Below are 14,797 nucleotides of genomic sequence, written 5' to 3' on the forward strand. Positions count from 1 at the left end.
CGATTTTCGTCGTTAAAACTTCTAATTTCGTCGCCCGCCAAATTCAAAAATCCCGCCTGGCGGATAAATTTAAAAATTCAAATGCCCAAAAGTCCGTTACATATTTCATAAAAATTTTAAGGCAGTCACCTACTAGGTAATTCTGTTGGCCTGGTATTTCATATTTTCCCCAGTGCAAATTTGATCGTTATAACTTCAAATTTCGCTGCCCGCCAAATTCAAAAATTCAATTGCCCAAAAGTCTGTTACACATTAAAAAAAAATGTTAAACTAAAAAACTGAACAAAAACCATAAAATACTTGATATCTCAGCTCTATGTGGTGTCCTTTGCACCGACTTTGGGCATTGATAATTGGAATTTTTTGACAACACTTTCATCCTGATCCTTTAAATCAATCGATAGGTATTTGAAATTTTTTTTAGACGAACAAGTTTTATCTCAGCTTCCTAAAGCACGTTCCAGGATCAGTTAATGTCAGTATAAGAGGATCATCAAGGACTACCACTTGACAAGAGGACTTTTTGTCCATTTTTCTGACTCGCCCCCTTACAAAAATTCGAGCAGTATTTCTCGGAGGATATAGTGTTTCCTTGAATACAGACTGATCGACCTAAGACTCCAAAAAAGCTTGTCCCGTCGAAGTCAATGAACGTCCTGCGGAACTAAAGCCTGCGACAGGCTTCAGTTAGTAATATGTTAAGTTACAAACAACTAAAACAAAGTATGTACTATTTTATGTGTTTTATTTTTTACAGTTCGTATAAGCCCTAACTAAATCTTATTCTAAATTCAATTGTACAATTTTTATTGTTTTTTGTTAAATATATAAAATCGGGTTTACCTACTTATGTATTAAGGTTTTTAACTCTAGTAGCCAGCAATTGTAAATTTCTGTGAAACATTTCGTATACTCTAAAAAAAATTATGAATATATATAGCTACATATATAACTTTCCCAAACATGCATATATATATATTTATTTGTATATGATGGTTTTCGACCTACAAAAATATATAGAGAATGATTGTTTAATTTTGTTGAATTGTTGCACAAACCTTACAGCTACAACATTTCTTGATAGATCGATCCTTTTACACTCTATTCTTAGATATATATATATATATGTATATATATATATGCATATATTGTTAGTCGGTAATGCCTACATTAATATTTAACAAACGTAAATTATAAATTGTAATGAATTGCAAATTTTCTCAATGTACAAATAAATGTATAACTATATTTTAAATCTTGTTAAGCGCTTCTCATGGCAAATTAAAATGATCTTATGCCCGATATTGTGTGGACTAGCTAGTTGATGACTTGCTGATTATTTGATCTATATACTAGCTTACAGCAATAAATAAATATATATATATTATCGAATTTATTGCTGATCTAAGAGCAAAATTATAAATCTATATTATTGATTCGTTAATAAGAACTAATAAAGAAAACTAAATGATCTAGTGTGGAGTACAAATGTTGGAAAAAGTTAACTTATACATTCAAATTTTACACAAAGACATACACAAACTAACACACACACAGACACACACACCTTAATTAGCCACAAAACTGAGTTAAGTATAAATAAAGAACTGCAGTCGTGTCTATCCCATAGGAATGCCCTGAGAGTTTTGAATTTAGAATACGATATGTAAGGAGGATCTTCTAGATGTGTAAAAGTAATCATGCAAGGTATTGCAAAAATATCATAGAGATAGAGAGAGAGAGAGAGAAAGATAACTTGGAAACTTAATGATTGCACTATTAAGAATGGTGATGGGATAAGCACAAAGATTGCCCTTGGATCCACTACATGGTAATCAGTCTAAGTCAACAGTCCTTATGCAGGCAGTGAGTGGCATGTACTTATTTTTAACGGGCGCGCATAGAAATGGACAATTTGCTAAAGCCGAAAATATTACTACTTATCTATGTATATGTATGTATGTATGTGTGTGTAATGAATAAAGACAGGCCACGTCATATCGTGCATACAAGAAAACTGATGAATTCAGCAGACTAGATTCATGTTGAAGCAACTTATTACAAAAAAAAAAAAAAACTAATCCTTCTACAATCTAGAGGACCTTATCTGAGTGATAGTAGCTGGATTATAGGTTCAGAACAGACGACGAAGGTGTCGTCGCTAGGATTTGTTGTTGTTGCAGCTATTGGCAATATTATTGTTATACAAATAAGGTATTAAATTGGGTTCAATTTCTAGCTGCTGCCGTAGTATTGAGCTCATCACAAATTCGGTTGACACAATGTGACACTTCGGATTACCATGCCGCGTCAAATCGGCACAAAGATGCATATCCGTGGGGCATGTAACTATAATATATGAATCGGGGGCCTGCACATGTGCCTCTGCCACAGCTGCACCACTCCGTCTCTTGAGCTCCACTTTGCCACCAGAGGACTCTATCATTCGAATGATATCATCACGCGCCGGAAAGACATCGGGTGTCACATAGAAATGTTTGCCCGCAAACAATGTGGAACGTGTCGGAGAGCATAGCACCGTGTCCAAATCAAATTGTAGATTCTCATCGACTGGAATTTGTTGTATGCGATACGGTTCGGTTGGCACAAATTTGCCGGCCTTGGCGCTCTCCACCAGCCAGCTGGATTTTAGCACATAATCAACATGGCAGCAAGCCTGAATTAATTTACAGGTGCGACTCTCGCGTGTCATCACCAAATGGGTGGCCTCCTCCGGACTATCCACAACAATGCCGCCCAAGAGTCTGCAAAACGCAAAATGGAAAGAAGGTTAAATTCTGGTTTTCATCTTCTCTCTTCTCTTGCACACTTACAGCACAGCCTTCTTAAGAGCCTCAGCATCAGCCACTTGTGAGAAAATCACCTTGGGAGGTTTTGTCGTCTGTGGATATTCAATGCATACTATTTGCTCTGGCAGTTGTTCCTGTTGGAAAATGTTTAGTTTCTGTCGCTTCAATTTCTGCTCGTTATTAAATGGATCAGACAAATGACGTTTGACACGTTCGTGTGCCTCTTGTGTGAGATTGATGGGAGCTTTCCAGGCAGCTGCAGTGCGAAAATAAACAAAACAAATACATATTAAATTATAAGTTATCAAGTAAAAAGAATCTGGGGGAAAATTACCAAGTAAATGGGGCACCAAATTGCATTCAATGCGGAATGGAGCCACTAGATTGTATTGCTGGTATTTGGGCGTCTCGTATTGGGTAAGACCGCTGAGATTGCCAATGCATACATCGCTCAGCCAGAGGGCATTCACCATGGGTATATTCCATTCTTTGGCCGCATTAAATTTATTGCCTTCCAGCTGTTTGCAGACAACCAATGTATTCACTTTGGACAAATATGATGTGTATATGGCACCGCATTCCTCGGCCATTTGTTGTAGCCGTACAACTTCTTCGCCCTCGAAACCCTCCGATGTGATAATGTAACGTTCTAGGGGCTTACGATAACCGAATTGACTTGGAAACGGCAGATGCAATGGCTGCCATGGTGGCATCAGTTGCCGCTTTAGACAAATATCACTTAACCAATAGGCGGTCACACAACGTTTGGCATCGCGCAGAGCCTGCATCACAACTCCGTGTCTCTGGGTGCGACAGATGACATGGGTGACACGTGGACAATAGACCCGCTCGATATCACCGCCAAATTGTCGTATGGTATCCAACCAAATGGGCAACTCATCACTGTCGGTTTCATCATATTCCACAATGTAGAATGTGCAACCAACGAGGAATAGATCGGCGGGCAGCTTAAGATTCGGATTGTGACCATAGAATTGAGGACGCGGTGGCATCGGTATCGGCGGTTGTCCAGGACGCACCTGCATGTAACCATGTGGTGGTCCTTGCACTGGCACACCGACACCAACCTGAAGTTGTTGTTGCTGTGGCGATTGTGTGGGTGCAACTACGATTTGTTGCTGCACCAAATGTTGCTGGGGTTGCTGTTGCTGCTGCTGCTGCTGTTGTTGTTGTTGTTGTTGCTGCTGCTGCTGTGGCACGGCGACAACTCGTCGCATTTGTTGCTGTTGCAACATCTGCTGTTGTTGTTGCTGCTGTAGCATAAGCAACTCCTGTTGAGTTCTTGGTGGTCCAGTTATACCCACTGCTGCATTGTGTTGTTGTCCCATCATGCGTAGAGCACCAGCTGCCGATGCTGGTTCTACATGTTGTTGCTGTTGTTGCGGTCCACCAATCTGTTGCTGAACAACCATCTGTTGTTGTTGTTGTTGCTGCTGCTGTTGTTGTTGCTGTTGTTGGATTAACAATTGCTGCTGCTGCTGAGATCCTGTTACAACAACTTGTTGAACAATTTGTTGCGATTGCTGCGGCTGTTGTTGTTGCTGGGCATCGGCCATTGTTATAATTTGTTGCTGAGGCTGTTGTGTTCCATTATTGCCTAACCGATTGCTAAGCATATTGGCCAGAGCAGTTTTTGTCTTCAAATTCATCTGCTGCGGTGTTTGCTGTGAATGTCCATCAGGACCTGAAAAACAAAAGAGTCTATTGAGTATTTCGTTCTCGCTCTATTTCGCTTTCATCTATTCATATTCCAACTCGTTCGTTAAAGTTTGCAATTGATTAAACGTGGATGCCATATGATAACTAAGCTGATATATGATTTTGTTTCCTACCAGTTGAACTCATGACCAAAGTTTGTGTCATTATATTGCCAGTGCCTGGAGTTCCTGCCACTTGAATGGGGCCACCGCTTACGACGCCTGGTGTTGTCGGTGTACCTGGAGTCGATGAGGGCTGCTGTTGTTGCTGTACAATCGTTTGCTGTTCAATTAGTTGACCATTTGGACCAGTTATTAACTGAACTGTCTGCTTGCTTAACTGTGGTGGTGCTTGCTGTTGCATAGGAATCTGTTGTACACGCAATTGTTGCCGCTGTAAGAGGATCTGCTGATTGGGATCGTTGGGATTGAAGGGCTGACTTTGTTGTGGTTGTTGTGGCTGCTGCTGCTGTTGTGGGGGCACAGCTCCAGGCTGTTGTTGTTGTTGGATGGGACTTAAACCAGGTGCCCCGCCGGCACGTACAACAACTTGGCGTGTACCCTGATGTTGGAGCCACAGGACTTGCTGCTGGGCTGTTAGGCCAGCGGGCATCTGACTCTGAACAATAATGTGACCAGCAGGCACGGGGCCAGCGGGTCGTGTAGCTACCACATTACCTGGCGCTCCTGGGCGAGACTGATAAACTTGTTGGCGGAGCATAACCCTTGGCTTATTTTGATTTAATTTCGTGATGTATTCGGCTCGTTTGTGGGCATCTAGTGAGAGAAAATGGGCGTGCATTTTCTCATCTAAAACGATTCGTTGTTGTTGTTGGGGCTGTTGCAACACAATAGGTTGTTGTTGTTGTTGTTGAGGATGTGGCTGCTGCTGCTGTGGCTGCTGTTGTGGTTGTTGTTGTGCCGGCCACGGGGTTTGCGAACGCACACGAGGCGTGAATTGTTGTTGTGCCTGCTGCTGTTGTTGTTGTTGTTGCTGACTCTGTGGTGTGGTTGGACCGCCTGGTAAAGGAGACGGCGCACTGCTTGTAGGTGTGCCTGGTGTTGTTGGCGGCATTTGGCCCGAGGCCGGGCTACGTGGTGACCAATGCGGTTGTTGCATTTGTGGATGATGTTGAGGCGATTGTTGTTGTTTAATTAGAACTTGCTGCATGATTTGTTGCTGTTGTTGTTGCTGCTGCTGTTGTTGCACATCAATCGGCAGTTTTTGTTGTAGAATTTGTTGCTGCTGCTGTTGCGGTGTCAGCTGCTGTTGTTGTTGTATAAGTATTTGTTGCTGCTGTTGCTGCGGTGGCCCAACCAGTTGCTGCTGCTGAGTTTGTTGTTGTTGTTGTTGTTTTTGTTGCAACATTTGTTGTTGCTGTATATACTGTAAACGCTGCTGTTCATTTAAAATTTGTTGATTTACAACAATTTGTTGTTGCGGCTGTGGTTGTTGCATTTGCATGCGTTGTTGCTGCTGCTGCTGTGGCAATACAGGTTGCTGTTGTTGCAACATTTGTTGTTGTTGCTGCTGCTGTTGTGCAAGTTGTTGCTGCTGCTGCTGGGCAAGTTGCTGTTGCTGTTGTTGTTGCTGCTGCTGCTGCTGTTGTGATATGTTTGTTTGATTTACAATAAATACATTTTGATTTTGTTGATTCTGGGCCAAAATTTGTTGCTGCTGTTGCATACTGAGCTGATTAAATTGCTGTTGACTAATTAAAAATTTCTTGCCCTGCGGTTGTTGCATCACTTGTGTTTGTTGTGATTGTTGCTGTTGTTGTTGTGGCGTTTGTCCCAAAACTTGTTGCGTTTGTTGTTGTTGTATCTGCTGGGAAATTGTTTGCTGAAAACAAAAAAATTAAATTCAATTAAATTGAATTGTAATCGAGAGCAAAAGAGAGTAATTCTTGCGTACCTGTTGCGGCTGTTGCTGTTGGAATTGTCCCAACTGCAATTGTTGTTGCTGAGCTTGCTGTTGTTGTTGTTGCTGCGGCTGTTGTTGTGGCGGCGGTTGAATGGTCTGCTGAATGATGCGAACTTGTCCACTGGTTCCGAGTGCAATTTGTTGCTGTGATGTAAACTGCACTTGCTGTTGTAAGGGTTGTTGCTGCTGCTGTTGTTGTTGTTGTAACGGCTGCTGTTGTTGTAATTGGGGCTGCTGTTGCTGTGGAATCTGTTGCTGCTGCGGTTGTTGTTGCAAATGTAACACTTGTTGTTGCTGCTGCTGCTTTTGTTGAAGATTCATCATATGACTTTGTATGATTTGTTGTCCTTGTGCCGTGGATGTATTAATAACATGTCGCTGCGGCATAACCTGTTGTTGTTGTCCAGTTGCCAACTGTTGTTGTTGTTGTTGTGGTGTCAAAGCCTGTTGCTGCTGCTGTTGTTGTTGTGGATGTTGTTGTTGCAATTGTGGCTGAGGTTGCTGCTGTAACGATGTTGATTGAGGTTGCGATTGTGGTTGTTGTTGTGGCTGTTGGGGCTGCTGCTGTTGCATTGTTGGTGTTTGAGGTTGTTGCTGCTGCTGTGGAGCTATTTGTGATTGTTGCAATTGTTGTTGCTGCTGTTGCTTCAATTGTTGTTGTCGCATAATTAACGAATCCTGATTACTGCTAAGTGTTGAGCGACTAAGCACTTGGGCAACCTGTACAGGATCAGTCGGATCTATTGGTTTCTGTAACGTTTGTTGTCCCGCCACAGTCTGATGTTGATGTTTGCTTTGCATTGGCGGTGTTTGCGAAATTTGTGGTGATTGTGGCGCTGATATATGTTGCGGACTTTGTTGCTGTTGTTGGGCCATTTGTTGTTGCAATTGCATTCGTTGTTGTTGATGCACAGGCTGCTGGAAGGGTTGCATTTGTTGTTGTTGTTGCAAGGGCTGCGTTAAAAGAAGAAAAAATTAATGTAAATCGGTTGCCACATTGAAGAAATTATTACTTCTTCTTACCTGTATTTGTTGCTGTTGCTGTGGTGACATCATTGGCGGCTGCTGCGGTGAACCTATCATATGCTGTCGATTTTGTTGCAATTGCTGCTGCTGTTGTTGTTGTTGCTGCTGCTGTTGCCGCAAATGCTGTGCACTTTGTGGTGAAGGCGGTGGCGGCGGCGTCATTTGTGGAGCCGGTGATTGTAGCTGCCGCGGCGATTGTGGTGGCGGCAACATATTGCTGCTGGCATGATGTTGCTGCTGTTGCTGCAACGACGGCGAAGGCGTACTTGGTGGCATGCCAGGCGAATGATTTTGCACCATACGCGGAGATTGCTGTTGTTGCAAACCTTGCGATTGTTGCTGTTGCACTTGCATCTGTAGTTGTTGCTGCTGTTGCTGTTGTGCAATCTGACGCTGATGTTGTAATTGTTGTGGCGACAGCGTTTGGCCGCTTTGTATTAGTTGTTGATAATGCATCTGTTGTTGGTTCAATTGTTGTTGTTGTCTAATTAAATGTACCATTTGTGGAGATATCGATTGCTGTTGTTGTTGCTGGACCACTTGTTGTTGCTGGACTACTTGTTGTTGCTGGACCACTTGTTGTTGCTGCTGTATCACTTGCTGTTGCTGAACCACTTGTTGTTGCACTACTTGTTGCTGTTGCTGAACAACTTGTTGCTGCTGTTGTGGAGGTGTTACACCCGTTGTTGGCTGTGGTGTTCGAGGTGTTAAACGTCCAGTTGGTGTGGCAAGTAGTCTTGGTGATTGTTGTTGCGGCTGTTGTTGCTGAGGCTCGGGCTGCATTGAGATGTTTAAAAAAAACAGTCAGAATTTTTAAAAATAATTCATTAATAGACAAAACTTACATGTTGTTGCTGTTGTTGTTGTTGTTGTAACACTTGTATTTGGTGTTGAATCTGTTGTTGTTGTTGCTGCTGCTGCTGTTGTTGTTGTTGTTGTTGTTGCTGCTGTTGTTGTTGGTGGTGCATTTGCTGCTGATGCTGTTGCTGTTGTTGTTGCTGCTGCTGTTGAGAGTTTTTCATTTGCCTTTGTTGTTGCAAAATATTTTTAATTTGTTGTTGTTGATTTGGTTGCTGTTGTTGTTGCTGCTGCTGCAGATTTCCTGGCAAAATCTTTTGCTGCTGTATGATTATCTGTTGCTGTTGTGGATGACTTTGTGTCACCTGTTGAACTTGCTGAGCTTGTTGTTGTTGTTGCTGCTGTTGTTGTTGTTGTTGTTGTTGCTGCTGCTGCGGCTGTGCTTGGGGCCGCACAAAGACTACTTGTTGCTGTGTGGCAGGCATCTGTTGCTGCTGCATTTGTTCTGCAGATGCCTGAAGTTGTGATTTAATATTGGCAATACTTTTAGCAGCTGCGCTATCCTCGCCAAAACTTAATATTTCCGATAATGTTGAGGTCGCTGCTGCTGGTTGTGATTGCTGCTGCTGTTGCTGAACTTGTTGAAGCTGCTGCTGCTGCTTCTGTTGCTGCTGCTGCTGTTGTTGTTGTTGTTGCTGCTGCTGCTGTTGTTGTAACTGTTGCTGATGTTGTTGTTGTTGCTGCTGCTGGTGGTGTTGCTGCTGCTGGTGCTTCTGCGATCGTATTTTCTCCGTGGGTTTCAGCAGTCTCGGATGATAAGACTCGACAGGAAGACACATTTTGCATTTCAGACAATCCGTTACCCAATCGGGCGTAACAATGCTAATGGCATTTTTTGGCAACGCCAATCCCTTGTTGTAGATTCCACCATTGGCAGCTCCACACACTAGATGCGTATTCGTGGCCCCAAAACTATGCGTGACGACAGCGCCGTGGTAGGTGAGCATGGCATAAAGACGACGACGATCGCTAGCCACCACATTCGTGACCGCGGCGCGTATGCCCCGCATAAGACGCACCTGACTGGGATCGAAGGCTCGTGTGGATGCCATTCGACCCAATTTCGCACTGTGTAGAATCCATTGCTCTGTCACTGGAATGGCGCTGTAGAGATCCAAATTCATGGACAACTCCTCCTCGGAATAATTGGTGGCACATATTAAATGGGTTATCTTATCCGACAAATACAATTTATATTGGGCTCCACCGCTTTTTAAAAAACGCTCAATCTACAAGATAAATAACATTAAATTAGTTTAGTAACCACATACACACATTACACAAAAAATTTAGCCGGCAATATTATTGGCGCGCATTTTCACGAGTCACCCTACCCTGGCCCCCCGACCAACAGCCGTAAAACACTTTGGTTAAAACATTATGCACATTTGTTTCTCTCGATCACAATAAAAACATGCACAAAGTGCAGCCAGGGTGCATTACCTCTTCATCCAAATTGCCGAGTACAAAATATATCACATTTTCGAATAGCTTTTCACTGACTTTCAGGTTCTCCATTGTGTGTGGTGTTAGCCGTATGCGCCTTTTCTTTGTGTTTGTTGTTCTTCCCGTTTCTTCGTTTACATTTCACCTTTTTTTCACGCCACTGCGAGCTTTAGATAAGGGTTGGGAGTTGAATTATTGAATGTGGCCAGGCAACACACAGTGAACCGCGACCTTTTTTTAAGCTTTAACTTTATTAAATTGCACCAATTTTAATTTTTTTTTCTTTTTCTTTTCGGAGGCACTTTCAATACCAACCCCTGTATTTTTGATGCTTGTTGGGCTGCCAACTTGGTTCAATTAAAAGACGCATTGCATTGGACGCCATTAGAACTAGTTCCACGTTAGTTCCGCAACCACATTTTATAAATGATTTTCACCTATAAACACAAACAATTGCAGACGTACAAAGGTTTTTTAGATGGATAAAATTCCGGACCTCTTACTCTGTTATCCTTTTCCATGTCTATACCTTTTCTTTTAGTTAAATCCTACAACTGCTGTGCCTAATAAAATATCAATTGTCTAACAATAGTAGGACAAAATAAGAACTTGGCATGCATTTAAGAGTTCTATGATCTAAAGATTTCTAGTATCTAGAAAATGTATATAGCATGACATATAAATATAGTTAAATAAGTTTTTTTTTTGCCTTTTTAATATTTACCACTGTGATTTATAATTTTTTTAAAAGCAACACTGTGTCAAAACAAACTCGACAACTCTATCAGCTGTTTGTCTGTAGACACAAAAAAAAAATTTTTAACTAGACTTGAATTTAATGTTTTTAAGTTTGCTACTTAAAAAAACATGGCTAGAATAGTAAAAGCGGTGAGTCCAAAAACTACGAAACTTTAAAAAGAACTTTGGCCTGCGGCTTAAATGTGCCATGTCCATCCATTCGGTCGTACTAATCGTTTCTAATGATATTATGTCATCGCCTCCTGTCCCAATAGTCCACAGGTCTGACCGGCCTGGCTGTGTCCAGCAATCCCCATCACACATTGAGTGCCCTGTATGGCAAAATTTTGCGAGCCGTGGCCAAAATGCCTCAGGATGCCGCCTATCGCAAGAACACGGAAATTTTGGTAAAACAGCGTGCCGATGCAGTAGCCAAGGTAAGTTTCAACATGCAACATAAGTCCATCTAGCTTTCGAATTTCATGTGGATCTTTTTTTTTTTGTTTTGTTAGAACAAGGACATTGTTGCATTGGAGAAGGCTGTTGGTTGTGGCCAAGTGGAGGAGCTTATTGTTCAGGCTGAAAACGAATTGATTTTGGCACGCAAAATGCTCGGTTGGAAGCCTTGGGAGAAACTTGTCCAGCCAGCACCAGCCAAGCAATGGGACTGGCCACCAGCTCAAATTCTCGAGCCCAAAGTCTAGGCTTTTAGTTCATCATCCTTGATCCGATTAATAAATATATAAAACAAGATGCTAGTTTGTTGTTGAATATTCTAAAACAATTCGCAATAAAATTTAAAAGAATATAAAAAAAATATACAAAAATAATAAAAAGGAATAAAAATGAATGCCCTCAACTGATAACACCAAAATGGTGTAAATGAGACAAAGCTGGTACATAATCTCTCCGCTCAAAAAATTTAAATCGCCACACTCAATAATATGCATATGTACATATGTCTACGTAAAGTCATTTGGCTTATCTCAGCAGTTGATTCCCAACATGCGTAAGCTACAGTCAATAATGTCGGTGATGGCGATGGCGCTGATGCTGATCTTAGCTATAGGCTTTGTGTCATCCGCTCCTGTGGCTTCCAGTTCGCTAGAACACCAGCTTCAACGTGAACGACGTCAAATCGATTTAACTGTCTCCGCAGAACACGATGATAAGGATGATGAAACGGAATTGGCCTTGGAGGCCATAGCTGGACTGTGGAGTAGTGCTGACAGTCGTACCAAAATTGATGGATCCGCTCGTGTTGTTCATCGCACAAATGCCATGCAAACTGGTACGGGTAACACTAGCTATACGGCCCGGTTGCATTTGCATCATGATTATAAATCCAATGCGTAGGTTCTAACCAAGATTGGCGATTGGGAGTGCGTGTCACATTCGATTAACACAGACAGCACGAGACAGACACACAGGGAGAAAGGGAAAACAGAGGATATTTGTATAGGAATACCAGACGGACGTGGATGGGAATGGGTGCTCACAATCCTAATTTTGCGTGATGAAGTCGAGCAGTCGACCAACAACAAATGAACTGCTTCGTCCCGTAGCTGATAACATTTTTGACCTTCTTCGACCAACTGAAAAAAAAAAAAAACAAATATTTGTAAACCGAATGAAAATAAACCAACTGGCCGAACTTTCAATACTCTTTCCGATTCTGAACTTTGTATGCTTACAATAATGTATTCACAATATACATACATATATAATGTAAAAGAGATTTGACTATATTACAATTGATGAAAAGTTAAAAGCAACTTTAAAGTTTTTATTAGTTGCAACAGGTAGTTTGCTTTTGTTTCATAAATCCAAAATGGGTTTTCCCATAGTTCGTTAAGTTCTTGTTAAAGCGAAAAAAGCGCAGCATTTAGAGAAAGGGTATAAAGAACAACCCAAAAAGCTGTTTGTTTTATTGATTCCACATTTTCGGTTTTTGCAACAACATTAAGCTTAAAATTACAACAACAATAAATTTGCCTAACGAAAAGCTGTTGGGGTCGGGTGGTGTCGAAAATTGATTCGATTGAAGAGAGTAGATATAAATTATTGACGGACTAAGTATAAATGCCATTTAAATTATAAATTATATATAGTAGTGTAATATCATTGCAACCAAAACAATGTTAACCAATTTCGCTAATTGAGGCTAACACGCACACCCTCAGCCTCCTGTTGTTTTAGCTCTTGGACAACAAAATCGCGAAATTCCGTATAGGCCACATCAATATCCACATTGTTTATGATCTTGTGGAAGTTTCCTGGCGTTAGGCCATAGCTAATTTCCACTTGAGCCGCATCCAAGCGTTTGCGCAAAGTTTCCTCCGTCTCGGAGCCCCGTAGACGTAAGCGTCGTTCTAGCTCCTCGATGGTAGGTGGATTATTGAAGATCAATATGGGATTGAGATCGGTTTTGCGTATCTGTTCGACACCCTTTTGTTCAATGTCCAGTATGCAGACACGTCCCTGATTTTGAATTTCTCGCACAGCGGCCTTGCTGGTGCCGTACATATTACCCGAGAACTCGGCCGTTTCAATGAACTCATCATTGGCAATGGCCAATTCCATTTCTGGACGCTCCACGAAATAGTAGTGGACACCATGCTCCTCTCCTTCACGTGGCTTACGTGTCGTATGTGATATGCTGAAGCCAAATGTGGTCGGGAATTCGGCAAATAGACGTTTGAGCAGCGTGCTCTTACCGGAACCGGAGGGGCCGCATAAAACCAAAGGGCGGGGACCATGCGACATTATTCTACTGCTGGCGCTGCTACTGCTGGTGCTACTGCTGAATGCCCGATTTACAATGAACAGAAAGCTAATCATGTTGCCGCTTTTTATATTATTTATTGCAAATGCACCAATACCAATACACGACAACAACAATTGTTGGCCAAAAAACGTTAATTTATTTGGCTATAATTAAATAAACGAGCGTGAGTTGCGTGTGTATTTTTTTACGGTTGTGTGTGTGTTGCGTATGTGCGATGTTGTTATTGTTGTTGTTAGGGAGAGAGAAAGAGACAACCCAGCAGACATTTCTACTGCGTATAGCTTTCCGTTTCGCGTGTTGATATTATGACCCTAATAAGGTATTCTGAGTTTAAAATTTTGATAATTTGAAGAATGTTAATTTGGCACGGCATTCAAACTTCTGAGACTGGAGAAATTCTGCACAAGTTGAAAAATAAGACAATACGTAATTTCCCAGCATTATCACAAAATAAAAACGTTCAAAGTAAAATCCTCATCATGTAAACCCTGTAAAAGACTTACATATTTAAGTTAAGTTAAGTTACTCTTCCATCTTCAATCAAACTGTTCCTTAAATACCAGCAGTTAAACATTTTAAACCTGAAGTAATATGTATATTAATTCATACATTTCGAATAGTCTTGTTTAAGTTGTCAAAAAAATGTTTGTTGGTCCTTGTGTGCAAATTTTTGCGTCTGTGTGTGCATGTATAAATCGATTAATTATCGATTTCTGTAAGGCACCCAATTGCCAATCGAGCTCAAAATTTAAAAACGACAAGTTCATTGGTTTAAAAACTGTTTATAATATTCTTAGACTGTTTTACATTTAGCATAGAATTTAATTTCAAACACACATACACACTGAAACTGATGCTGCTCTTTTGTTATTACTGATGTTGTTATCGAATGAATTACAATTGTCTGCTTAAAATAATTTATGGATTTCTTTCATTTATGTTTATTTTTAGGTTTTTTGTTATTTTTTATTTTGATCACATTTTGATTTCGCATGCCCAAAGTGAATTTGGTTTGTTGTTTTCTTTCATCTTTTATTTATTAGTGCCAAATGGTTTGCCTGAATAATGGTTAGTTAATTTAACCCCTAACTATTGACCCAGTCCCAAAAAGTTGATGTCTTACATTTTCCTTTAAGTTCAAAATATAAATATATTGTATATATGGTTTGCGCCCATCTTCGTCAATTTCATATCGTCGTCGTAGTCATTTACATAACTGCACGATCTAGTTAATGTTTTTTTTTCCGTTTCCTACACATATATGTATATATAGATACTATTATTCAGTCAATATTATATATATATGTATTTCATTTCTACTCTTGGATCATCGGAAGAGCTGCTTTATTATGTAAAGAACTTTTGGGAACTTTTGGAGTCTTTTCTTGAGTTTAAATGGAAAATAGATAGGAAGTTAGGAGGAGGAGTATTGTTTTATGAATACGTTCAATATTTTTTTGTTTTTTTGTTGCTTTTAGTTTTTTTGGGT

General features: G+C 40.9%; 4 protein-coding genes across 4 annotated transcripts; 2 read left to right on the top strand and 2 right to left on the bottom strand.

Moving 5' to 3' along the window:
• Positions 1–728: 728 nt before the first annotated feature.
• Positions 729–10,114, bottom strand: Ptip (PAX transcription activation domain interacting protein). Its single transcript, XM_068286305.1, has 8 exons — positions 9,780–10,114; positions 8,324–9,565; positions 7,476–8,255; positions 6,444–7,406; positions 4,664–6,371; positions 3,145–4,515; positions 2,835–3,066; positions 729–2,765 (listed from the first exon to the last, which is right to left on the bottom strand). The coding sequence occupies exons 1-8, from the start codon at positions 9,852–9,854 to the stop codon at positions 2,162–2,164; spliced, it is 6,975 nt and encodes a 2,324-aa protein (XP_068142406.1). The 5' UTR covers positions 9,855–10,114; the 3' UTR covers positions 729–2,161.
• A 424-nt stretch (positions 10,115–10,538) lies between these two features.
• Positions 10,539–11,271, top strand: ND-13B (NADH dehydrogenase (ubiquinone) subunit ND-13B). Its single transcript, XM_068286365.1, has 3 exons — positions 10,539–10,670; positions 10,796–10,957; positions 11,033–11,271. Exons 1-3 carry the CDS (start codon positions 10,650–10,652, stop codon positions 11,222–11,224), a joined length of 375 nt encoding a protein of 124 aa, XP_068142466.1. The 5' UTR covers positions 10,539–10,649; the 3' UTR covers positions 11,225–11,271.
• A 253-nt stretch (positions 11,272–11,524) lies between these two features.
• Positions 11,525–12,183, top strand: LOC137574200 (uncharacterized). Its single transcript, XM_068286366.1, has 2 exons — positions 11,525–11,811; positions 11,877–12,183. The coding sequence occupies exons 1-2, from the start codon at positions 11,526–11,528 to the stop codon at positions 11,921–11,923; spliced, it is 333 nt and encodes a 110-aa protein (XP_068142467.1). The 5' UTR covers position 11,525; the 3' UTR covers positions 11,924–12,183.
• Positions 12,184–12,404: 221 nt separating this feature from the next.
• Positions 12,405–13,547, bottom strand: LOC137574193 (guanylate kinase). The gene has a single exon (XM_068286358.1). The coding sequence runs from the start codon at positions 13,359–13,361 to the stop codon at positions 12,675–12,677; it is 687 nt and encodes a 228-aa protein (XP_068142459.1). The 5' UTR covers positions 13,362–13,547; the 3' UTR covers positions 12,405–12,674.
• Between the last annotated feature and the right edge of the window lie 1,250 nt (positions 13,548–14,797).

This window comes from Drosophila tropicalis, unplaced genomic scaffold, assembly GCF_018151085.1.
Source record: "Drosophila tropicalis isolate 14030-0801.00 unplaced genomic scaffold, ASM1815108v1 contig_443, whole genome shotgun sequence".
Lineage (NCBI taxonomy): Eukaryota > Metazoa > Arthropoda > Insecta > Diptera > Drosophilidae > Drosophila > Drosophila tropicalis.